The sequence below is a fragment of the Lontra canadensis genome, unplaced genomic scaffold (assembly GCF_010015895.1).
Source record: "Lontra canadensis isolate GAN:19392208 unplaced genomic scaffold, GSC_riverotter_1.0 scaffold66, whole genome shotgun sequence".
NCBI lineage: Eukaryota > Metazoa > Chordata > Mammalia > Carnivora > Mustelidae > Lontra > Lontra canadensis.
Window position 1 is genome coordinate 2,395,307 of NW_022631060.1, and position 25,100 is coordinate 2,420,406.

Here is a 25,100-nt window from a genome sequence, read left to right on the forward strand (position 1 = left end):
GTTGGATCCCGGTCCCCAGTGGGCTTTGAAGGGTGAGGAAGGGGGCCTGGGTCCTGCCCACCCTACCCTGGTCCTGTGTGCAGGGCTTGGTGGCCGCGGCCCCCGTCATCTAGATGGCCACCCACGGCCGAACACAGAAACGGGTATCCTGAGGCTCTGTCTGTGTTTTACTTTGGGAGAAAAGTATCCTAATGCTTCCAGTGGTGGTGGGGGCAGGGCCTCCTGGAGCAGGGGGCTCAGATGAGGGGGGGGAGGTCAAGTGCAAGGAGGAGGGACCCTGATCCATCTTAAGAACAGTTTGGGGACAGTTCTCAAGCAGATACAGGTTGGTGTGCAAGTCCCTGACAGCCCCTTGGGGCCCCACCACCCCCACAGATGCTGGAGGCAGAGGGCCCTCTGGGGCCAGTCCAGGGAGGATGCCCGGGAATAGGTGAGGGGTGGCCACCAGGGGGTGCTGGTGGCCCAGGGATTGGGACCAGAGGCGGGTTGCAGGGTGGTGGGGGGGGGGGGGTGGGCAGGAATACCCTGGAGGTCAGGCCGCCCAGGTGGGTGTCAGGCCCCGTTCTGAGGACGTGGCAGCAACAAGGCACCTGCAAGCAGCAGCTCCCAGACCTGCCCCAGACGCCTCCGCCCAAGGGCTGAGCCCAAGTATAGGTCCAAGCTCCTTGGTCTTTGGTGCTTTCTTGAAAGTCTCCTGGTGTCTGTGAAGACAAGGGTCCGCTCACGAGCTCCTGTCTGTCCCGGGATGAAGGTCTGGGACTAGCTCAGCAAGGCGTCCACGGCCTGGCCATTCGTCCGTCTGGTTCAGCTTCTGGCTCAGGGCCGGCTCCAGCACCCTGTCTTCCCAGGCAGGTGTCGGCTGCTGCTCAGAGCCCCCCTCTAGGCCCCGGACCATGCCCTAGGCCTCCTGGGGGAAGAAGCCGAGCTTGGCCAGCGACATCTCCTTCCGCAGCCTCATGATCTCCCAAAACATCGGCTCGGCTGCAGGTGGAAAGAAGATGGACAGCTCAGGGACAGGGTCCCCTCGAGCAGATGGCCTGGCCCCTCTCCCCTGGCTTTGGGCAGGGCAGCTGGCAGGCACCCAGGGCTCCCCAGTCCCCCAGCAGAGATGACCTCAGTGGTGCCCTGACCTCTCTAAGGCTCCACACGGAAGCCTTGCGCACTTGAGTGCTGAACACACCCTACCCCGCCACGCTGGGGGCCATGGCCATGGCCCGACACCAACGTGCACAAACACACCGCCATGCATTTGCTGGGCTCCATACGCTTCCCAACCCTGTCTCCCTAGGGGCTCGGAGACCCTGAGTGATCAGCAGAGCCAGGGGTCAGTCCGAGGTCCCCTCCAAGGCCTTGACACCTGAGCTGGGGAAGAGAGGCTCAGACTCCAAATGGGCAAGTCTGGTGGAGAAGCAGGATGCTAGGCCTTGCAGAACAGGGGCAGAGGGGACAACAGGTGGATGGAGGACCTGCCGGGCGGGCAAGGGTGAAGTGGGACACAGCAGCTGGTGTCAAATGACTATGAGGTGTACCCCCAGTGGGGAGGAGGAGATCTACAAGGGACACCCACCCCATCGTGGAGGGCTTCCAATGCCAGGCCGGTAACAGGGAGCAGTCCCCTCGAGCCCCGGGGCCTGGGAGAAGTTTCTGGGTGGGAGAAGGCAGCGGGACCTGGCAGAGGCTGGCAGAGTCCTCCCCTCTGTCCTCTGTCTGGGCCACAAAGCACCTAGGTCCACCCCCAACACCGCTGCAGGCCCGCCCGCTCCCTCCCATGGGCCAGCACCGCCGGCCACCAGGGGGCGCTCACCTTCCTGCCGCACCAGGCCTTGCTGGATATAGCGGATATAAGTGAAGAAGTTGCACACCGCGGTGATCTGGGGGCAGAAGCAGGGAGGCTGTGACCCGCCAGCCTTCACAAAAGGGGTCCCCCCCCCAAAGCCAGGGCAGACCAGAGACCAGAGCGGGAAACCCCACATCCCATCAGAGCCAGATAATGCTCTCTGAGCTGAACAGGGCTGGGCTCTAAAATTTTACTACTCGGGTGCCTGGGTGGCTCGGTTGGTTAAGTGTCTGCCTTCAGCTCACTCATAGCCTTGGGGTCCCAGGATCGAGCCCCGAATCGGGCTCCCTGCTCAGCGGGAGAGTCTGCTTCTTCCCTTCCGTCTGCCCCTCCCCCCGCTCCTGTACTCTTTCTCTCTCTCCCTCTTTCAAGTAAGTCAATCAAGTCTTTTAAAAAATACATAAATAAAATTTAATTACAAACAGCGGTATTAGTACTCCTCCCAATTAAAAAAAAAAAAAAAACAAGCAGCAACTAACATTTCACCTAGCACAAGCATCCCGTGAGGCAGACATGCTTATCGTCCCCATTTTACACACGGGGAAAACAGAGAGACTAAGAACAAAGCTACTGGACCACAATTATAGAGGCCACGAAGACAGTAAGTGGCTGAACTGGAAGGTGAAACCAGGAGGCCTGTGGTAGAATTCACGCTCATCCTGAGGGACCTGCCTGCCCCAGGGGCTCAAGGACCTGGCCGTGAGGCCTTGGCCTGGTGGTCCTGGTAATGCCAGGATAGGCAGGGGGATCAGAAGCTGCTCACGGGGCTGCCCTGCATCCCCAGGCCTGAAGCCCCTCACCTGGCCTGAGGCCTGCTCCATGCCACACCCTGTACTAGGCACCGCAGACCCTAAGTTGGCTCAGATGAGGGCCCTTCCACAAAGACTCTCCTACTGCAAGAAAGGGTGCTGCTGGCACCCTTCTCCCCACGGCTGAGAGTGTCGGCCACTAAGAGCTCATGGGTGCCCCTCTGTACCCCCTAACCTGGCAAACCACAGGCAATGACTGGTGTAAAAAAGGCCAGCTCCCTTGCCTCCGGGCAGAACTCCCCCTGGGCTGCAGAGGTCCCAAGGATCAGGCTGCAGCCAGACTCCAGCCGAGGCTATGCCCTCTTCCACTTCCTCATCCCCGCATTCTACTTCCCTCACTCCTCCTAAGAATGGTGTAAAATCCTCATCTCAGGCTCAGCTTTTAGGTAACCCAACTGGAGACAGGACAGAAGGTGGCCAGCAGCTGTGGCCAAAACTGTACCTACTCAATGCCCACGGTTCCAGGGGAGGGACGCCAAGTGTGTGGGGGCCCGGGGGGTCCAGAGTTACAGGGAGGGGACCCTCAAACACACAGAAATCCTTGCCAGGAGGACAAAGCATGTGGAGAAGCTTGGTGGCCCAGGCCAGCGTGAGAGAGGGGCGCCCCAGTCAGGGGACCTAGCCCATGTGGCTCAGGAGGGGCTATGAGGAGGTGGGGCAGAGACTGGTACTGGAGAGGCCTGTGTGCCCGGCCACGGAGTTTCCCAGCAGCCAGTGGGCCCCCACCGCAGGCTGGTGAGCAAGGAGGGGCCGGGAGCAGTGGGGTTCTCTCCCCAGGGCTATGCTTCGGGGATGGAAACCTCTTTTCCCTATGGATGCCATATGCCTTGGTCTCTCTGAGGTGGGGACTCCTTCCTAAGATTTCACACTGTTTCATCTCCCATCCCAATTCTGCCCAAGGCAGAGACACACAGGCCTGGAAGAAACAAAGTTCTATAGTGCTTTTTTAGTTTTTACATCTATGGATATGGTTTTGCCAGGCACAGAATGGCTGGAGAGGCTCCTTCTATGGAGTCCTGGTGGGGATCCAAAAAAAGGCCACTGGAAAGGGCTCTGGGCACAGAGATGCAGGGCGGAGGCTGCAGGGAAGGCGGACCGGGCTCAGAATGGGGATGCCCCAGGTCCAGGTCATGCCCCTCCTTTCTACGGCACAGACTCCCCTCAGCAAACGGACCTCAGCTTGCTGCTGTGGGATGCACTCAGATGACACACTGGGCACCCTGTGGAAGTTCGTTGGGCCCAGACAAGCTGCCCAGCAACGGGGCCATCTGCCCCCTTCGATCCCTTTGAACAGCCTCTAATAGGTCAAGGACAAGAGATGGTTCTCTCCTTTATCCCCCAGCTTGGTGAGGTCCCCTGACCCAGGCTGGGCCACTTGGCAGGTGAGGATGGGAGCTGGGATTCCCGGAGGCCTCATGGCACCCTCCACTATGGGCAGGCTCGAGTAACAGAGAGACCTCAGCACCTTCTCAAAAGTCTGGGGCCAGAGCCTGAGCTGGGAGGTAGGAGCCTGGAATTTAAACCTGAATCCTAATGTCACTCCCATGATTAGGTTTCGGCAAGCAAAGAGGCACCTCAGTCCTCCCTGCCCCCAGCCTGAGGGACTGGGTCCTGCCAACAGCCATGGGACCTCAGAAGAGGACCACTATTTCCAGAAAGGAGGCCGCTAGCCTATTCCTTGACTGCAGCCCCTGAGCTGGACACCCAGCTAAGCTGTGCTGACTCTTGCCCCAGGGAGACCATAATAATAAAAGGAGGTGATTTTAAGCCACTAAGTTTATGGTAATTGGTTCTGTAGTAAAGACAAACTAATTCACCAGTCTTGGCTGTGTGGCCTTAGTCAGTCTCTGCACCTCTCTGAGTCTGTGCCCTGTTCTGCAGATCAAGGTTGGGCTCCTAGGCCTGGGGCCCTGAGTCCCAGCCCAGGGTGCCCCTAGGAAGCCCAAGACCCTCCCACTGGATGACTCACCCTGGCCCGGGAGGATGGCGAGATGTAGTAGTGGCTCTCAGAGTCCCCAAGCCGGATTCGGTGGCGACAGGCACGAGCCAGACCACTCAGGGCACAGGTACTAGGGGAAAGCAGAGGGGGCTGTGGTGGCTGGTGGGGGCTCGCCCACCCAGCTCACGCAGGGAGGATGGCAGGCAGAAGGATGCACCAAGAAAGGGAGAGGCAAACGGACCTGTGGGTAGGGCCTGGCATCCTCTCCCTGAACCCCAGCTTTCCCAGGAGCCAGGGAAGGAGGCAGCAGCCTCAGAAGTCCCTGGGAGAGATCTTTGACCTATGTTGGATCTCACCCCTGAACCCCTCACCTTGCCCCTAGGGGGCAGGAGAGCTCAGTGCACTTCATGTAAGGTATACCAAAGCTCCACTCACTAAAGCCCCTCAAAACACCCCCTACTTTACTGGGGCCCTCAGACTCAGTCCCATCCTCCCCAACTAAACAGGAGTCCACTGTCTCCTCCACTTGGTCACCAGGTCCTCGGGCTAGGTCGTGCCAGCAGGGCTTTTGGCTTGAATCCCCTCAGCTCCTTCAACCAGCCCCTTGCCTCCCCTCTCCCCTTCTCCACCTTACAGCCAGGGTCTCCTCCAAAGCCCACATCTAGCCCATCATCTTTCCCCACTCCTTTCCTACTGCCCAGGAAACCATTATGGAGACTCTGGAGCAGAGGAAGGTCAAGTAGGCACCTGGGCTGCGGGACTTATCAGTGCCTTTGTTGCCTCCATGTTTACTGTGACTCTGATTGGACCTGGCAGCCCTCTTTTTAGGAAACATCTATTGATGACTATGAAATGTTGGCCTAGTGAGTCAAAGCCCAAACTTCATCCAAGACCCTTTACACTCTGACCTCGAACACTTTGCAGTCTCAGCCCTATCTCCCTCCCCACCCCATCACTCTGCTCAGAAACCCCGTGATGTTTCCATTAACACCCTGGCTTCTCGTATCTTCGCTCCTTTATTCCCTCTGCCTGAAGGGCCCTTCCCTACTTGGCAAACGGCTGTTCGTCCTTCAAAACCTGGCTTAAAGGTACCCCTGTGTGACAAGGCTCACCCTGTGGGGCTTCCTTGGCAGGTCGAACCCTGGGCTGCTGAAGTCAAGGGCTCCCCGCCTCTGCCCCCTGCTCTACCCTGGCTATCTGGTTCTGCTGCGAGCCCTGCTCGATGGCAGCTGAGCCGCAGGAAGGACGAGAAGCCAAGGGCAGCCTGGTTATTTATCAGCACAAGGAGAGTGAAGAGCTGACATCATTTACATGGCAGTTGGGGCCCAGAACCCACTGTGGGAGAGAGGGTAGGGGTGGGAGAGGGATGCCTGGCAGGCCAGCCAGGAAGAGGGAGACTCCCGGGAGGGCCTGGAGGTAGGGGACGGGAATCTATGACTAGAGGCAGGAATTTGTGCCAACCTTGCCTCCTTGCCCTGCCTGAGGTCAGCCAGCGTGCCTCTGCGCTCCTCCCCAGCCGGGCCTGAGCGCCACACTCCCGCCCTGGGTCCCACCCCAGGACCCCTGGAGACAGGCTGAGGCTCAGTCCCTGGTTACCCCCGGGCAAAGCACGAGGCTAGGCGTGGCCTTCTCAAGCAGGCAGCAGAGGGTGAAGGGCGCTAAGCTTACTTGGTGCTGCCACACTCAACCGTGGCCACCTTCACCGTGGGCGGTGTCTGCACAGCCACGGGCTCAATGGTGAGCGTGTTGTCCTCCACGGCGGCCCGGACCAGCGCCGAGAGCTGCGACAAAGCAGGGCGGCAGGCCAGGCCATGAGCGGCTGGCCTCGGGCTGCAGGGCTGGGCCCCGGGGCCGGCCGCCCTCCGCCCCACCGCACCTCCTGCATGGTGAAGTCCAGACAGGGGCCCACGTCCTCCCGGTACACCCTTTCGAGGAAGGGGCAGGTCTTGTCCAGGGTGGGTGACTCCCGCCAGGCCTGGAACTCTGCAAACAGGGTGGTGTCCACCTGTGGGGGAGGGTGAGCCAGAGGGGGCCAGTCAAGGTGCTGGAGGGCCCCCCCCCCCCCCGTGGCAGGGACAGGTGGAGCTGAAGGAGGTGGGGACCAGGAAGGTTGAAGGGCAGGCCTGCCAGTGGGTCTGTCCCCAGGGGCCCAAGCAGGGCAGCAGAGCTCTAAGGATGAAGTGCCTCCTTCCCTTTGCCCCCAGGGGCTCAGAACCCAAACTTCCATAGCTAGGTGTGCTTTTAGCTTCCTGGTTCTACAGGGTCACAGACTTGGGTCCAGGGCCTCGTCCCGAAGACCCTCTGCCTCCTGGAGGAGGAAAAGCTGAAGATGGGCCCCGCAGGTCCCCCCCGCACACAGACACATGCACACAGAGAGAACACACATGGGGCCACCAACTGCGGGGGAGGGGGTGGAGACGACGGACTGGTCACCCTGGGCGCATGCGGTGTGAGTGAGGCCGGGCGTGGTAGCGGCAGAGGGGCGGCCCCTCTCCCCAGCCATTACCTGTCGGGAAAAGGAGAGAGAGGTAGTGGAGGTGGGGGCCGCAGGCGGCTCCCCAGGCAGGAGCTGCCAGGCCGGCTCGTAGGTGAGGTGAACAGCTTTGCTGGGGACCACGCAGAGGAGCAGGGAGAGGAGTGGGGGCAGCCCGGGCTGGGAGGGGCGGGGCAGACAGACAGACAGGTGCACAGAGACAGACGGGAGGAAGGAGATGTTAGTGTTACGGTCAGAAGCTGAGAACTCGGAAGTGGGGGCAAGGCCTGCTTGGCATCCCCTCCCTGGAAACCCCAGAGACGGGGCAGGATGGAGCTGGGGGATGCCTTGGTGTCAGAGACCACAGGACCCCGAGTCCCACGTGGCCCTTGTAAGGCATGCTGGGTGCGGCCCGGAGCTGAGCTCCTGACACCTGGGCTTGTCAGTTCCCATGGCCCCAGGAGGCCCTACTTATGTGAGGAAGGTGAGGCTCTGGCAGGGGCCTTCATGTGTCCAGGAACCCATGGCCAAGGACACCACTGCCCAGCCTGGACCAAAGACCCCAGCTGAGGCTGGGGGGGGTGCAGGGACAGCTCTCAAAGGCTCTGCCTGTCTAGGTACCCTCGCCAGAAGGTGCTGAGGACCCTCGAGTCAAGGGATGTCACAAACTGGACCTCAGGGCTGCGGACATGTAGGGCCCGAGCAGCCTGTCCCCAGAGGCCCAGCAGTGGCCTCCCTAGGTCCAGGGAAGGTGTCTTCCCGAAGAACTCCCCCATCTTCCCCCAGCCCAGGCAAGGCCCTCAGGCCCCAGGCCAGCCTCAGGTGCCCAGAATACCACCTACAGCTTGGTGGGGTGTGGACGGGCTAGCAGGCCCTCATGGGAGATGTGAGGGGTACCCGCACTGCACCCAGAGCCTGAGGGCCAAACCTTGTATCACAAAAAGGCTGCCCAGCCCTCCCAGACAGAGGACACCGAGGCCCAGAGATGGCAGGACAGGCTCCAGGTCACACTGCAAGGCGTCAGGTCTCCCTATGGGCCCCCATGGCGTGCTGATGCCGGACACCGCCTGTCGCCTGTGTCTGCTGGCCGCCTGTGACCCCTCACCTCTTTGCCCTCCTTGTCCGGGATGAGAGTGTGTCCAGCTGCGGGGCACACAGCAGGGCAGAGGGTGTTGCTGGTGCTCTTATGACGTAAGTGGCCCTTGCGGGGTCCGGCCTTGCTGGGGCTGAGCAGCTGCGGGTGGAGCTCGCGGTTGGGGGAGGCTGGTGTGGACGTGAGGACCAGCGTCTTCAAGGCGGTCACCTCCGCCTGTAGCATGTCGATCTGGCCAGGAAGAGGTGGCCGTCAAGCCCAGTCCAGGGCTAATGTCACCGCTGCTGCCAGCCGCCGGCCACCCCGGCTCAGGACGGCCTGTCCCAGTGGTGACTAGGACCTAAGCCCCCTGCCCCATTACCCCTGGAACAGCCTTTGAGGTGGGGACTGAGACACCCATCTTACAGATGGGGAAACTGAAGCTCGCCATATGCCAGGGGTCTGTGAGATGCACCTGTCTGGGAGCTGGCCGGGCCTCACCTTGCCCCGCGCCTCCTTCAGCTGCTTTTCTGACGCCGCCTGCTTCATATTGGCTTCCCGCACCATCTTATGGGCTTCCTGGGAAGAAGGCAGGCTGTGCGTGAGCGGTGAGGGGCCAGCGTGCGGCCGGCGGACCCGTTCCCCACCCGGCCCCCGGCAGGCCGGCCGCAGTACCTCGAACAGGCTGGCCGTCAGCTCCTCCAGCTCCCCTTCCAGCTGCTCCCGCACCTTGGACAGCCGCTCGCACTCCTCGTCCTTCAGCTTCAGCTCCTGCGGGGTCCAGGGAGGGCGGCTGTCGGCCTGACATGCGGGGTGGGAGGGGACCCAGGCCCCCCAATCGGGCTCCACTGCCAGGGTCCTCTTCCGCGGGCCTCGGAGCCCCAGCCTCCCTTCCTGTCACTCTACAGCTTAGGATGCATTTCCCACTTGGCTGCAGCGTGATGTCGAAACCCCAACCGTCGGCCTCTCTGAGAGCTCAGAACGGGCCATCAGAGCAGTCCAACGGCTGGAAATCCTTCAGAAGTCACCAGAACTGGTTTCTCCTCTGTGCTGCCCTCATGCTCGGCACGGCCTCCGTGCGGGTGCTCAGGGAGAGCCCACGGCCCCCTCCAGGAGGGCCCCTTGTCCCCGCCACCCTCGGAGCCCCACCTTCTGGGCTTTGTGCAGCTCATCCTTCAGGAACTCGGAGCCCTTCTCCCGGATCTCCATGGAAGAGCTTCGCAGGCGCAACACGTCCAGCTGGGCGGCCGCGGGGCCCTCCTCACCTTGGGCCTCCTCCCCTCCAGGGCTCTCCGCCAGGCCTCCTGGGGACTCCCTGTGGCTTCTGCAGGGGCCCACGCTCTTCCAGGGGACTGGGACAGCTTCGAGGGGCGGCGGGTGGCCCTCGTCTGGGTGGGGCTGGCTGCGGGGCAAACAGCAAGTCCAAGGTGGGGGTCCTGAGACCCAGAACTGAGCCGAGGGACCGACCCTGAGCCACATGCCTGCCACTCGGGGCTTGGTCTGGGCCCATCTATAAAACATGTACACTACCCATGAGGCTGTCACCGGGCTGTCCCACAGACAGAGGGACCAAACGCGGGGTCTCCTGGGGGCCAGGTCAGGGCGCCCTCCTCACTGACAACCACCCTCTCAGGCCTAGAGCCTAGGGCTGGGCCTGGTATACAGTAGGCGCTCAGTTCGGGTTTGTCCAGCAGGAGACTGTAAATGCGTCAGTGCTGAGAATCTGAGTCTCCATTTCTACAAAGTGGGGACAGTCCTTTGGGCCCTACCTCTGGGGTCACCCAGTGGATCTGATGTGCATAAAACCTTAGCACACAGGGGGCACCTGGGTGGCTCAGTCATAACCATCTGCCGTGGGCTCAGACCCTTATCCCGGGGTCTAGGGATCCAGCCCCCAGTCTAGCTCCCTGCTCAGTGGGTGACTTGCTTCTCCCTCTCCTTTGGCCCCTCCCCTCACTTGTGCTCTTAGCAGGGGACTCTTTCTCAAATAAATAAATAAAATCTTAAAACAAAAACCTCTGCACACGGGTGATGGGGTTGTGGACACTGGGAGGGTATGTGCTACGGTGAGTGCTGTGAAGCGTAAGCCTGACGATTCACAGACCTGTACCCCTGGGGCTAATAATACATTATATGTTAATAAAAAATAAAATTTAAAGAAAAAAACCCTCTGCACACGGGAGGCACTTAAATGGGAACAGCCTTCTTGGCTGCTGTTAATGCAAATTTTATGCAAATTATATCCCACTCGGGGTGGGCAGGAGAGGAAGGACCCAGCCAGGACCCACAGAGCTGAGGAAGGAAGATTCTGCCACACAGCCCAGGCAAGGCAGACTGTCTTCCTGCTCCCCGAGCCTTGTGGGGGTCAGTCCCGGCTCTCCGCTGCTCTGCCCTGTGACGACCTCAGGCAAACACCCGTCTCTGGGCCTCAGGACCCTTCTCTCCCTGAAGTCAAAGACCCTAGAGGTAGTGCTGTGGCCAGCAGCCTCCGTGCCCCCCCATCCATCCACACCCTCCACCCTGCAAGAGACCCTGCAGAGGGAGGGAGGCAGGAAGGGAGGGGGCTCGGGGCCCAGCAGCGGTTTGTGCCAAGACAGCACCTCCGGACTCGCTCACTCAGCAGAAGCTGGCGGGCCCCTGAGCCAGCAGCTTTGGGGCCGTGATGAGGGGGTGGGGAAGCGGAGGGGAGGGGGCTCCCGGGGCCCACACAGGAGGGAGGAAAGCCAGGGCCAAGGGGTCATGGGACTCAGGCTAACTCAGGCACAAGCGTGAAAGGCAAGACTGGGGATCGGTCCCTCCTCCCTGTCATCCGGACTCTGAGACAGTCACCAAGCAGCCCCTGAGCTCCGGTTCCTTCCAGGTAGCACAAAGTTGCTGGGGACCCAGAGGACCCCTAGCAACGAGCCTATTCCCAACCCTTTTTCACGTGGCCCCATGCCTGCGCCCAGCCCGGCCTGCCTTCTGCTTTGGGACCGGCACAGTGTGTGGCCTCATGGTTGCTTGGCTGGGTCCTGCCTGGCAGGGACCCGGGGCTCTGACAGATAAAGTGGGAAAACACATCTATCACTCCATCAACAGTGACTATGCCGGACAGGGATCCTTCCTAATACCTTTGTGTGTGGGGGGAGTGGTCCTCTCCTCTTGGCAAGGGGTCCCCAAGGCGTGAGCAGGGGCTGTGGCAGTGGTATGGCAGCCCTGGGCTGGGGTCTGCACCTGGGGGCCTCACCCTGGGCCAGAAGCCCCCTGGGCTACTATGTGCCTGTCTTCTCATTTATAGCTCTCAGCAGCATTCATGGGACAGTCCCCGTCCTACAGACAAGGGATGGGGTCTCAGAGAAGAGCAGAACCGGCCCAGGCTCACAGGGCTGCTCAGAGGCGCTGCTGGCCAGACAGCAGGGACTTCTACAGTCCAGGCCCAAAGTGCCTCCCTGGCCAGTAGGGGGTGGTGTGAGGGCACAGTCAGGGCATCTGCTTCAGGACCCAGGGCTGCGAGGCTCAGGCAGGGTCTGGAGACTCCTCCTTGGCGGCAGCAGGGAAATCTGACCCAATTCTGGCCCGACTGACTTCTCAGATTCTGCTCCAGCCCAGAAACTGCCCCCCAGGAGGGCAGGCCGGGGCTGGGGGTAGCTGAGGCTGAGAGCAGAGGCCAGAGTCGGGCCGGGCCAGGGTCGGGCCGGGCCAGGGTCCACACCAGGCTCTGAGCTGGGGTCCACACCAGACCCTGGGAATGTCACTGCAATTCTCTGAAACCACCTGTGGGACGGGAGTAAAAGCCTGGAGGAGGTGGACTAAGAACCAGGTGAAGAAGTCACGGGATCCAGCACCCAGGAAAGACGGGGCCGTCTACAGCCACACTGCTGTGCCTGCCCAGGCTCTGGGTCCTGCAGCCCAAACCATAGGCCCAGGGAGGTCTTCTGGCTGAGAATCTGGAGGCCTGGGGCCCAGGGCCATTTCCTCGGGTGAGAGAGGATGGCCCTCGTCACTTGGGCTAGCCAGGGGCAGCAGACCCCAACTCAGGGACTGCCTGCTTCAACAAGACGAACAAGAACTGTGGGCCAAGGAGGGGGGCGACCAGCAGGGATGGCACGGGACATAGGGCAGGATCCCAGGTTTTAGACACCCAGCCCTGGTGTCTTTTCCTCTATAAGGACCACCCCAGACATCACCCGCGCCCCCGCTGAGGAGAAAAAGACCTCCAGCCCCTCCCATGAAGACCACCAGAGTGGTCACTAACTCTCCTGTTGGTCCCAAGGTCATGGCTGGGGTTACGGCCAGACGGTCCTCCATCATTTTCCCAACAGGCTCTCACTTCAGCCCACTGCTGGGAAGGATGAGCCCAATTTTGCAGCCAGAGGAAATGATGGCCTCCCCACATCCCCTCCCCAGTGTAAAATCCCAACTTGAAAATCCTGATGGCAGCAAAGCGTGGGAAGAAAGGACTGCACGGACATTACCAACTGCCCAACGCCTGGGCCAGAGGTTCAGGAAAGATGGGGTCTCCCTGTACTGGGAGGGAAGCTTGAATCTGTAGGCCCTCCCCTCACGCTTCAGAGCTGTGAGGCAACTCAGAAATTTCAGAGAAAGGAGGGACCCCCGGCCCCGTAGGTCCAGCCCAAGCCAGAACCCTCTATTTTCACATACTCAGCATCCCAGATCAGGGGCTGGAAAACCTCGATGTGAATGCCCGCGGGGCTGGGGAACTCCCTCCTTGGATGAGCATGGGCTACTACTTCAGTTCTTCTGCCCCGCACCCCCTCCCCCCCCCTCAGTCCAGGTCCACGGCCCTCAGCCCGAGCCTTTTCAGCCCCCATTCCCTGCAGAAACAGAGTCCAGAGTCCAGCATATGCTCCAGGGAGGGCCCGTTACAGGACCCACGGCCACTGGGAAGAGATTAGAGGCAGGAGACAGTAAGAGTCAAGGTCAGAGGAAAGTGGGAGCACCCAACATCCCCCATCCTGAAGCAGGCTCTGCTGTCTAGAGCCCATGACAGTTTAGACAGGAAAGGCCCCACTGGGTCACTTCCCCAGGAAACACACATGGGGGGCGGGGAGCAGCAACCACAATGCTCACCCCCCAGTCCTGCCCTAGAAGGGCCAGCAGGGCTTTTGTCCCCATCCACAAAAAAAAGGCAAGCTGAGAATGAGGACCCCTGGATCCAATGGTCCCAGTAATCCCCACTGGGCCAGAAGGGCCTGACGAGGATCCGGCATACTCTTTCCATCTCCAGCCCACCCACCTGCCATGAGTCTCTCTGCCCTTCAATCTCTCTCCACTGGTCTGGTGGCCGGCACCCAGGTCACCTCTTTGAACTAAAGATCCCTGTGTTAATGGGCATGATGGGTTCATTAGAGAAGACAGAAGGAACTAGTTAGGGAAGCTCTGAAATGGGGTGGAGTGGGGAGAGGCTGGGAGGGCACACTGGGAGCACTCACCCTCTGCCCGGGGCCAACAGGGTGGCTGTCACTGATCGGGTCTATGGGGCAGTGCCACGGCACAGGAGCCCCGTTCAGACTTACGGTCCTGCACGCACAGGCATTCCGGTAAGCCCTGAGGCTGACAGCCAAGGGACTCCTCCTGTCCAGGGGCCCCAAGGAGTCCCAGCAAAGGTTTCACGCATCGGCTCCTGCAAGCCAGGCTGCAAGCCCAGCCAGTCGAAGAGGACAGAGAGGGGCTACGACTTCACCTCTGAACCCTCACAGTGTCGCTGCAGGGATATGCTCCCCCGAGCAGGTCCAGACAATGAGGCGCCTGGTGTTCAGAGAGGGATGGTGACCTGACCGGAACACGCAGCAAAGAGGAGGCAGGGTGGGAACAGAACCCAGAGTCCCGGCACTACTGCATCATGTGACCTGTCACCGGGAGAAATCCAGACGGGAGGAAAGGGATGAATGGTGGTTTTGGAGAAGTGAGGCAAGACGCAGATGGGGTTTGAGGAAGTTTGAGCCAGTGCCTGAGGGGGGGGTGGGGGGGATGGTGGGGGTTCCATCCAAGGCTGTTGCATAAGCCAGGCAGGTCCTGGGCTCGGGAGGGATGTGCGGAGGCGACAGACACACAAAAGACTGACGGGGGAATCGGGGGAATCATGGCAGGAACTGGGGGCTGGAGAGGGTGATGGGGGGGGGGAAAGCAACAAAACTACAGTAATTAACTAACATAATGAAATGGTGCCTGCCAAGGGAACAGGGAACTGGGAGGGGGTCTGTCGGGGAAGGGAGAGGGGGTAGCTAAAGCGTCTGGGAAGTGGCATGTCCTATACAGGTCTCTAGGTGGCTGAGGAGGGAGCAGCTGCAGTCTGAGGAAGCACTGGGGGAGGAGTAACAGAGGAGCCTAGGACCACAGAGCCAGCTGGAGGGCCGAGGAGCAGCCACCCCAGGGATGGGAAGGAGAGTTCTAGAATGGGACAACGGTGTCCTATATGTCACACATGGGAACAGAACATGAGGTTAGCGAGCAGAGTAGGACCCTGGGGTTGGGGCGGTGCAGTGGCAGCAGGTAAATCTGGACCACTCCAGCAAGGGGGACCTGGCTGCAGGATGGAAGGCAGGAAGGCTAGAACACCTGAATCAGGTGGACAGGGCTGAGCAAGCCGCTACTTGTGGGAGCCCCAGCCCAGCCCAGCCCAGCCCTGGGTCTCCACGGAGAGCCAGCACCAGGCCTGGGAGCGTAGGAGCTCACTCTGCACGTACAGCACCTGCCTCACAGCCACGTGATCAGTCCTAGAAGGGCCTGACCTCTCGAAAATCCAGCACATACAGAGCAAGCATCTCTCATGTGCTAGGCACCCCATCAGCCCTGACCCACCCAATCTGCATGACCACACAGATTTGAGCCGCACCGTCCCTGAGCCCCCTGCCGACCACCACCCTGTTGGGCACAAATCTGGGGCAGAGTGGGGAGAGTCTAGGACAAGCAGGATTCTCATGAGGGTCTGATAGATAGTTAGGGTAGGATAGATAGTTAGATCAAGGAGGGCTTCCAGGAAGAGAGGTGCACAAATGCTAGGAGAAGTGCGCAAATGTTTCCCAGGCAGGAGGCCCACCTTCCTTCCATACTCCAGATGAAGTCTGAGCCTATGAACCCCTGTGACTTAGGCCCGACAGGCAGGAGCTTGAAAATCCCAGTCCCTCAGAACTCAGAGCAGTTAAGTGATCTGCTCAAGATCACGCAGACCGTCTGCAGCCCCAGCATCCCGCTCATTCCAAAGATGCAGTCCTCCATCCCTGGGAGGGTAGGGGAATCTCATTTCATTCCTGAGCAGTCCATCCAGCCTGGCTCTCTCTAGAGATAAGTAATGATTAGCCCCCTCTATCAGAGAGGGAAATGGAGACCAGGGGAGAAAACTAGCCCAGAACTCAATTTCTGGCTTTTGCTGACCAAGTCCCAAGTACCTAGCACTGTGTTAGCTGCAGAGACCCAAGAAGTGGCCCTCACCCCCTCTCAGAGCAGGCCTGGCATCCAAGACTATGGACATGAGAAGCTCTGGGCGATGGGGAGGGGAGCATCCCAATTTGGGGGGAACTGTCTCTGAGTTCAGCATTCAGGGCTCCTGCGTAAGAAGTCCCAAGGAAGAGGGCCCAGCTGAGCTCCTGCCACTGCCACCCACCCCAGGGGAGCAGCCTTGGGTCCACGGCCAAGGTGGGGTGAACCGGCACCAGGGCCTAACCATTAGCGGCAACCATCCCTCACCTACAGATAAGGAAGGAAGGTGAGGAAGGAAGCCCCAGAGACACTGACAGCTTAGCCAGGGCCACTGACCCCTGATCCCAGACTCCTCATACTCTAGAAGGAAAGACCAAATATGCACCTACCCAGACTGAGTCCCTGGGGGCCAGAAGCCTAAGCAGCTCAGTTAGACTTACATGGACAAGTAGGACCCCGAGCAGGGTCCCTTCTGGCTCCTGCTGGAGTCTGGGTGAGCTCCTAGGATTTGAGGCGCCCGGTGGATGTTGGCAGCTTGGCCTCTGATCCTTCAATCCCTGCCTCTAGTATCCGACTGGGGGAGATCCACAAAAATGCAGTGCTCAAGGTAACCCCAAAAGTCGGCCTCTCGCTCCCCGGTGTCCAGCTCCTCCTCCTGCCCCTCATGCGTTCCATAAAGCGCCTACTAGGTGCTCTATATCTGGCTAGTCCCTGGGGTTAGGTTAGGGCCTAGGGATCTAAATGTACATACAGGAAGTGAGTTATAGGGGCACCTGGGTAGGTTAGTCGGTTAAGTGTCTGCCGTTGGCTCAGGTCATGGTCCCAGGGTCCCCTGGGATCATCATGGGATCCTCGCATCCAGCTCTCTGCCCAGCAGGAAGTTCTGCTTCTCTCTCTCTCCCTCTGCCCCTCCCCGCTGTTTATGCTAGCTCTCTCTTTCTCTCAAATAAAAAAATAAAATCCTAAAAAAAAAAAAAGAAAGAAATGAAAAGAAATGAGTCATACTGAGGATCATGTGGGGGTCAACTTGGCAGCCTAGTTCATCCAGAAGGCTCTTGGGAATATGGCCGGGAGGCTGGACTGGGGTGGGGGGAGGGGGGTCTTCTCCAGGATCCTGAGTCTTTTTTACCCTGTTCTTAAAGAGGACCTACTGGGCTCCCAGCCCTGTTTGTTTGGCCCCAACCTGGATGCCTCTGGGGAAGGGCACTCAGGGCATGGATCAGCCCCCAACCCCTCCCACCCCAACCTACTCATTTCACCCAGAGACCCAGAGAAGTGAGGACATACTCTCAAGATCACACAGCAACTCAGTGACTATTTCAGCTGGGTGACCGCCAACACACGGGGTCACAAGCTTCTTCCAGACTGGGCTGCCCGTTACACAGTTAACCCCACGCAAGACTGTGTTAACCCCATCAGGTCCCACACAACCACTTTCTCCCTGAACTGTCTTCTTCAGGGGTGGGGGACGACTTTTTCAAAGAACACGCTCTGCTTCACCTTTCACCCTTTAAGTGGCATGCCTCTCCACACCTCACCCCTACCTGGAGCCCTTTCTCTCAGCACCCCCTGCTGGGGACAAAGCCCCACTACTCGCTAGCATCTCAGCCCAAGCTTTGCTAGGGGTCTTGGAGTCAAGAGGATCCAGCCGCATCAGGAACCTCTCCAGCCAGCCGGCACCACCTCCTCCCTCCAGCAGGCCTGCCCTCACTCTCCACCTCTGGCTGGGAAAGAGCCCCGTCCTGGGACTCCCTCCACCCCCCCGCTGGCCCAGTTCTTTACAGGAACACAACCCACCCCACTCTGGCCACAGCTCTTCCAGGACCTGGCCTTTCCAGGCCATGGGGAAGAGGAAGTGTTTGCCCAAGTCCCTGAGAAGACCACAGCCTTCCTGCACGAACAGGGCAGGGGACCCACACCACGTTGGCCAAGGAACGGGGATCACCCCTGAGAGCCAATAATCGGTAATAGGGACTGAGGCCACTAAACCAGGACCTGGGGCGGTGCTGCCCTCCTTCAGACTGCAGGGAGGTCCTACCGCACACCTCTGAGCCGGCTGATCCACAAGCCCCAGATGGAGGTTCATCAACTAACCAGCGACCTTGGCAGAGACCCAGCCCCCTTTTCCAACTGCACTGCTTTCCAAGGGTTCATCCAGGCTGGGGCTGCGGGGGGGTACTCCTCCAGGTGCGTACCCCACACTTACTCCGGCTTGCAAGCCACCCCCACTCCGCCCGCCCCCTTCTCACTCGCGCTCCAGATGAGCCAGGAGTTGGCGCCCGCACGCCGGGAAGGTCCCCCGCCCACCCTTCACACTCCGCACCCAAGAGAGCACCCCCGACCCCTCCCCGCGGGGCGTCCTTCCACCTCCGCAGCGAGTTAGCTCGCGCGTCCCGGTGCTGCAGGGCGCCCCTCCGCCGCCGGCCGGGTGCACACGCGGCGGGGACACCCACCACCCCCCAGCCCCGGAGGCCGCCGCGGTGAGGGGACCGCGCGCGGACCTACCCGCTCCACATCCCGGCGCCGCCGCGAGCTCCCTGCGCCGCCCCGCGCCGCGTCCCCGCCCGCCGCCTGTCAGGCCCGCCCGCAGCCCCCACCGGCCCCAGCCCGCCCCGGCCCCCTCCCTTCCCGGCGGGTCACGTGGCCGAGGGGGTGGCCCGAGGACACGTGCCCGGCCCCGCCCCTCCGCCCCGGGACGGTGCGGCGGCGGGAGCGGGGGAGGAGCCCGCGGCCCGCGCGCCCTGCTGCTGACTCCTCTCTGGTCCCCTGGCGCCCCGGCGCGGCGCCTCCCGAGCCCTCGGCCACGACTGCTCAGGAACCTTGGCGGCCGAGCGCTCGGAGCCCGCCGACAGCCCCGGCGCCCACAGCCGGCCGCTGGCCCGCACCCCCCTGCCCTGGAATCCCCGGGCTCTGTGCGGGTTCCTGGAGGGTGGGAAAGGGGCCAGACCCCAAAACAAGTTTTCTTGGGTTTACTCTTGAGCGCTCATCCCAAAGGAAGACCCACCTTTGGTCCGAGTCTTCAACCCCAGCCCCCCCCCCCCCCCCCCCCCCCCCCCCCCCCCCCCAAAGGGCCCCCCCCCCTTGTTCCGGGTCCCCCCCCCCCCCCCCCCCCCCCCTCGCAGCCCAGTCCCACCTGGCAAAGGGCCTTCCCCTCTTGTTGGGAACACTCCCTGCGCATCCCTTCCCTGCCTTGGCCCAGCAACTACTGGCGGTGGGGGGGTAGAGGGATGCACCCCGACCAGCACACCTGTCGGGATTTAGGTCCTCTGTAAAACCTAATCCCAGACCACTGGTCTTCCTGTCCCTCCATCCCTCCGCTCCTTTGTCACTGTTCCTCAGCCCTGACTGCTGGCCTCGACTTCAGCCTGCAGCCGGATCCAGTGACAGGATAGCTCTTCTCTCTTGCCAAGGATGGGGGCTCCCACCCTCTGTCTCTAGAGAGGCCTAAGAGGCCGAGAGGAAGGAGGTGGTTCCCTTCCAGATGGTACCAGAACTCAGGATACTACTCTTCCAGACCCACAGAGCTGGGACTCCAGGCTTAATTTGTCAGGTCTTCACTGGGGACACACATTTCTTCCATTCATCTATCCATTCATCCTTCCATCCCATCTGAGCACAAACCATGGATCATATAAGGGCTGGGGATCCAAACTGCACAGACACATGCTCTGTCATCCCAGGGGACCAATATGGTAGAGAGACAGCAGGATGGGAGACATACTCACAAGGACCTCCACTTCTAGGGCCAGTACTCAGAGTACACTCTACTAAGTGCACAGTGTCTTTGTCACAAATAAAAAATGGCACTGCCTTCCTAGAGGGGCTCAGCCCATGCAAGGTATGGAACTTGGTGAGTGGAGAACAGGCTGGATTTCATGCCTGCTCGCTCACTCCCTTGACTGGCATGTTGTGCAGTGAACAACCTAGGCAGCCCGCTGTGACGTCCCTTCTGACTTACCAGAATCATTCTGCCCAGTCCTCCAGTGCCCTTCACTCTGCAGGGCAACTGTTTCTAAGACTGTGGTTTCCCAAGGGCAGAAACCATCTCCTTCTCCGTGCAGTGTTTCTCTGCCTGCCCCAGTCTAGTCCAAGGTCTGGCCCAATGCAGATGTCCCCACCATGTTTGTTGACTTGAGTCCTACACCAAATAAGCCTCAAGCAACTGCTTTCTTCTTGGTCCTTGCTCTGTTCATTATTTAGGAGTAGTGGGAGAAGACACAAAAGGAGCTCAGGACAGGGCCCTTACCCTCCAAGACTTCACAAGCCTGGGTAGGAGATAAGACTGGTCCAAGTCATGGTAACCCAGACTGGTGGGAGATAAGGCACAAAGGTGGTATCAGCCCAGGCTAAGGCCCCAGAGGAAGAGTCCTTAGCAGGACAGGGGAGGGCCAGTCGACTTAAGCGAGGCCTCCAAGGATAAATGTGGGGTTACCATTCTGGGAGCACTGATACCCAAATTACTACCTAAAAATACATCATCAATACATCTGATGACCTTCGACAGCCAGGCCTCACTAGCTCCTTCCACAGCCCAGTACGCTCTGCTCCCCAGCTGAAAGGATTGGTCTCAGAGAAGTTCAGGAACCTACTTGATGTCACACAGCCAGGGGTGGTGGGACTGTGACCTCTTACACCAGTTTTCTGAAAAGACAGCCCGGAAACTAGAGAACTCACTAGAAACTGCAGCTGTGTGCAGTCAGGCAAAAAGAGGAGCCTGCTGGGGCCTGGCCAGCAGGTGAGGAGGGACTCAAACGAATGCCCTTCACCCCTCTCCACACCATCCCCGTGCCCACCTGGCAGCCCAGACCACAGAGTCTTGGCTGGAAGCAGATGAGGAACAGGAAATTGCAAACCCGGATGACCCAGGCCCCAATTCTGACTTCACTCTCTCCTCCGCTCACCATGTGACCCAGGATGTTTGCCTTGCCCTCTCTGAGCCTCAGACTCTGTGTCTGTCCAACCACCAAGATAGACAATCAGAGTCACCCCGTGGCGCTGACCTTGTAGGAGGCTCATGAAATTCCTCTGAGTTCCATGCCAGTCCCCTGTCAGGAGCCTGGGTTCTTCCTCCTTCCTCCCCCAGGGCCCCTACAAAATGGCAAGCTATCCCCCCCTCCCCTCCCTGACCATGACCGAGGTCACTGGCTCACCTGTCTGTGTCCCAGTTCTCCTCTCCCAAGTTCCCGTCAAGTGCAGGGCCCAGAACTGATGGGGCGTAGCGGACAGCCCCCGAGCTCAGTGCCAGGAACACGGGGCATGTTCCTCGGGCAGGACACCTGGTGTGCTCCTTGGAGTCATCCATGCCAGGGCCAGCTTGAGGGTCCCTCTGGAGACTGCCAGGAAGGTGGTGGCAAGAGCCTTCTCCCCGTCCACCCCCCAGCCCCGCCCCAGGCTGAGCCTCATGCTAACCTTTGCTATCTCTGAGGAGCAGTGGCCTGGGAGAAAGGCTCCTCCCAGCAGGCCTCTATCTCCTGAAACCCCGTAATTATTAACTCCTGTGGCTCAGCGGGCAGCAGAAGACACCAGGGGCCCTCCTTCCTGGGCTCCAAGCCGGGGAAAGGTAAGACTCGCTGAAGGGTCATGGGAGATTTCCTCTGCATGCCCAAGGCCCCAGCTTCCATTAGGCCCAAAGGAGGAGCTGCCTGTCCCCTCCCAGCCCAGGTCAGCAAGGTGGAAAGCCCCATCCAGCCCAGGCTCTGTCACCAACTGGTTGTGTGGCTTTGGGCAAGGCCCCCCACCTGCCGCCTCCCCATCCCAAGCTTGGCCTCAATGTCCCCTTAAAACTTGTAACCACTAACAAAAAGACACAATTCGGTGTAGCAGTTAAGCACAAAGGCCCGATGTCAGACAAGCTGGCTACAGCCCCATTCCAGACTGAATGGAATGAGGCTTTGGGCACGTTAGTCTCTCTGTGCCTCAGTTGCCCTGACCGTAATATGGAATCTCACCCTCTAAGGCCCCCCCCCCCAGGCCAGCTGCTACTGCCCAGACATGCCGGATACCACCCCTTTCCTCCCACAATGCCCTCTGCAGCACATCCTACCCCCTGCTGATAAATTTCTCCTTTGCTTATAACCCCTCCACCAGGAAACCTTCCCCTATAGATTTCTTTCCTGAGGGTGAAGCCCTCAGGCATGTGACCACCTTGTGTCATGACGAGTAGAACTGTGGGACACCCCCACAATAACCGAGTGACTGTGTGGGCAGAGGCTGGCCCGCACGCACTCCCAAATCCTCAGTACCCCCTTGTCTGGGCCATGGTTAGCCTCAGCCCACCAAGATGGTTTGAAGATTCCACCCCGTCTCATTTGGCTTGAAATCTAATCCTAGTTCTGCTGTTCCCTGGTTGTGTGACCTTAGGCAAGTCACTTCGCCTCTCTGGGACTCAGTTCCCTCATCTGCAAAATGGGAACAGTTGTCCTAGTGAAGTTGGGAACGTCACAGCAGGTGACATTGGTGAAGGGTGCGCCACCCTCAAAATGAGAGTGTCCTCTGCCTTTCTCCCTCGGCTTCCCTCTTCTTTCCTGTCCGCCTCTGACTTCCCGTGGGGGAGAAGCTGCCGGTTCCTGACTTGAAGTCACACCCCACCAGCTCTGCCCCGCGGATAACAATATCTCCCACTCAGGCTTTGGGCTCCGAAGCTCTCAGCCTAATGCAAACCAGATGCTGTCCTGGCCCTTCCTGGCAGTGAATTTTCCATGGCCTGCTCCCACCCCCTTCCTGTTTTTGCTCCTCACTGATACCCTGCTAAATTCTCCCTTGCCCCTACCTTCCTCTGCGGGGCAACCTCTGGGCCCACCTGGAAACAATTAATGGAAAGCAGGAAGTATGAAAAGGGGGGAGGGTCTCCCCATCACCCTGACATGGCAGGAGGGGAAGGACCTCAGCGGGGCTGATGACAGAGTGTATGAGAGCCAGTCCTCCCCCGCCAACTCCCCAACCCCTCCGCCCCCTGCTGCCAGGCACCAGCCTGTCCCCTAAGGGAGGAAATGAACTCAGAATTGCTCTGGGGAGGGCATAGAAAAAAACTGCTTCTTTCTGGACATTTAGGCAGAGCTAGGACTTCACGGGGAGCTTATAAGGGCCTTGTCCTTGGCTGTGACTTAGAAAAATCGGAGCCAGAAGAGGCCCAAGTCCCTCCTGCTGCAAATGAAGAAACTAAGCCTTGGAGGCTCAGTCTGGGGTCACGCAGTGAGTCAGAGCCAAGAGGCAGCCCAGCCTGGGACTGCTCGCCTGTAGCCTGTAACAGCGGTTCCCCAAGTCACTTCCCCGGCTTGCTGTCTCAGCAGCATTCCCGCAGCCCCTCCCCCGCCGCCAGAGCGCTGGGCCCAAGTCCATCACGAGGATGCTCACAAGGCCACTGGCAGCACCTGGCCAGGCAGACCTGGATCTTTCCCATCAGGGGCAGGCACCGGAAGGGAGGCCTGGGGCGAGCCCAGGAGTGGGCCGTAGTCCTCAGGCCCATGAACCTCTTAGGGATCCAGGGCTGGCCCTCCTTGGGAGGACTCCACCATTCCCCCATTCCCATGAAAACAACAGCGCAAGGGCTCCCCGAGAGCTGGGCTCTGGCTGCCCCTCCCTCCGCCAGCTGTGCAGAGTGTTTGGACAACGGGATGGAATGTTTTGCAGCTACAGTCCTCCCTGGATCCCGGAGCTCGGATTTCAAGAGGGGCGGGGCAAGGATGCTGGCTCCAGGGAGAGGGCAAGAGACTCAGGAGGTCAAGTATGAGTCTGGAGCCCACTTCCCCATTCCACCCCACCCCACCCCCACCCCCCACAACTCTCTGCCCAGGCCTGAGCAAGACCACCAGTTGCCCAGCCCCAAGGTAGTGGGGAGCTGGAATCAGTCTCCGGCCCCAGGGAGGACAGGACAGCGGATGGAAACAGCCAGATGGTGTCAGAGACTTGGTGGGGCCAACCTGGTGAAGTCAGGCCCTGGAGACAGTCTGGGCTCCGGGAGGGGCAGGGCCCAGGACAGCACTCCGAGAACATTAAGATTGCTAGCTAAGATTCCACAACAGAAATCGATCCGTTCACTACCATCTCCATTTTACAGATAGAACAGTTGGGGTCCAGAGGGAGTAGGAGATCACCCCAGGTGACACAGCGTGCTGGGGGGTAGAATGCTAGAACGTGCTGGGCTAGAACCCAGGGCTCCAGATCCTAAGCTCGTTCTTCTCATTATTCAGGCTCCTTCCCCCTCACCCCCAGCCCCAGACACACATACACCAGCCAATGAGCCAAGACCCTTGGTCTTCCTCAGAGGACATAGACAAAATAATCTACCTAAGTGGGGTACTCCAGCTTCACAAAGAGAAGGCACGGATGCTAAACTTGCTGCCAGCCTCTGGGAGCACTAACCCACTTGTGGACGGGGTGGAGGCCCCAGTCACCAGGCTTTGGGCACCATTTCTCTCTGACTCTGGGGCCAGAGCTTGCCCAGATTCCCCAACACAGCTGCTCAGGCATCCCAGAGCCCCTTGCATAAGGCTGAGAAGACACACGTGTTCTAGACCCAACTATATAGAAGATACTTTGAGCCTCAGTTTACCCACCTTAAAATTGAGAGGATTGTCTTTGCTCTACTTGACTCACCACCATATTGTGGGTGCTGAAGGCAGGGAGTGGAAGGTTCCAGTGGACGCCTTTGGAGACTTAACTATTTCCCAGCAATAAAACCATTGGAGCTCACTTGTGAAGAAAGGAGGGAGGGGATTCCTTTGAGCCCAGATCGTGTAGGAGTCCCATCAAGGTGCCTGGGGGCCTGGATTCCTTGAGGTGGAACCTGTTTGACCACTCCCAGCTCCTGAGGAGGAAAGTGCAGAAACCTAAGGGAATTTGAGAACCAGCCAAACCTTCAGAGGCAGATATGACTAGAGGGGGAGTGGGTGTCTTCCCCCCCCCCCCCCCCCCCCCCCCCGCCCCGCACAGCTGGTGGTGACTCCCTTCCAAAATGGCAGGGTGAGACAGGGACCATGACAGGATCTTTTTTAAATTTTAATTTATTTATTTTTTTAGTAATCTCTACACCCATCATGGGGCTCAAACTCACAAACCAAGAGTCACATTCTCCTCTCACTGAGCCAGCCAGGTGCCCCTGTGCTAGGATTTTTACATTTGGTTGATTTAATTCACCCTCAAACCACCCAATGTGGTCCCTTCATTGCTTTCTGTTCCCATTTTTTTTTTAAGATTTTTTATTTATTTATTTGACAGACAGAGAGCACAAGTAGGCGGAGAGGCAGGCAGAGAGAGAGAGGGGGAAGCAGGCTCCCCGATGAGCAGAGAGCCCAATGTGGGGCTCGATCACAGGACCCTGGGATCATGACCTGAGCCGAAGGCAGAGGCTTAACCCACTGAGCCACCCAGGTGCCCCTCTGTTCCCATTTTGATGATGAAAGAATGGAGACTAGGAAAAGGTGAAAGGCTTTGGCAACAGGGAACAAGTGAAGGAATTAGGATTTTAATCCACACTGTCTGACTCTGAAAGCTCATGTTATTATCCCTTCACCATTCACCCTCTCAAAGGGTAAAGTGAGATAGAATGGAGG

At 59.5% G+C, this 25,100-nt stretch overlaps 1 protein-coding gene across 8 annotated transcripts; it reads right to left on the bottom strand.

Annotated features, from left to right (window-relative positions):
* Positions 1-504: 504 nt before the first annotated feature.
* RAB3IL1 (RAB3A interacting protein like 1) lies at positions 505-24,255 on the bottom strand. 8 transcript variants are annotated; one of them, XM_032879215.1, is made up of 11 exons: positions 24,105-24,193; positions 9,280-9,532; positions 8,806-8,901; positions 8,632-8,709; positions 8,164-8,382; positions 7,092-7,238; positions 6,462-6,590; positions 6,254-6,366; positions 4,616-4,715; positions 1,805-1,871; positions 505-981 (listed from the first exon to the last, which is right to left on the bottom strand). In XM_032879215.1, the coding sequence occupies exons 2-11, from the start codon at positions 9,337-9,339 to the stop codon at positions 899-901; spliced, it is 1,092 nt and encodes a 363-aa protein (XP_032735106.1). In that variant the 5' UTR covers positions 9,340-9,532; positions 24,105-24,193; the 3' UTR covers positions 505-898. The 8 variants fall into 8 exon arrangements, with proteins under 8 accessions (XP_032735106.1, XP_032735099.1, XP_032735100.1 ...); XM_032879208.1 differs by lacking the exon at positions 24,105-24,193 and adding an exon at positions 20,700-20,938; XM_032879209.1 differs by lacking the exon at positions 24,105-24,193 and adding an exon at positions 18,055-18,106.
* Positions 24,256-25,100: the final 845 nt, after the last annotated feature.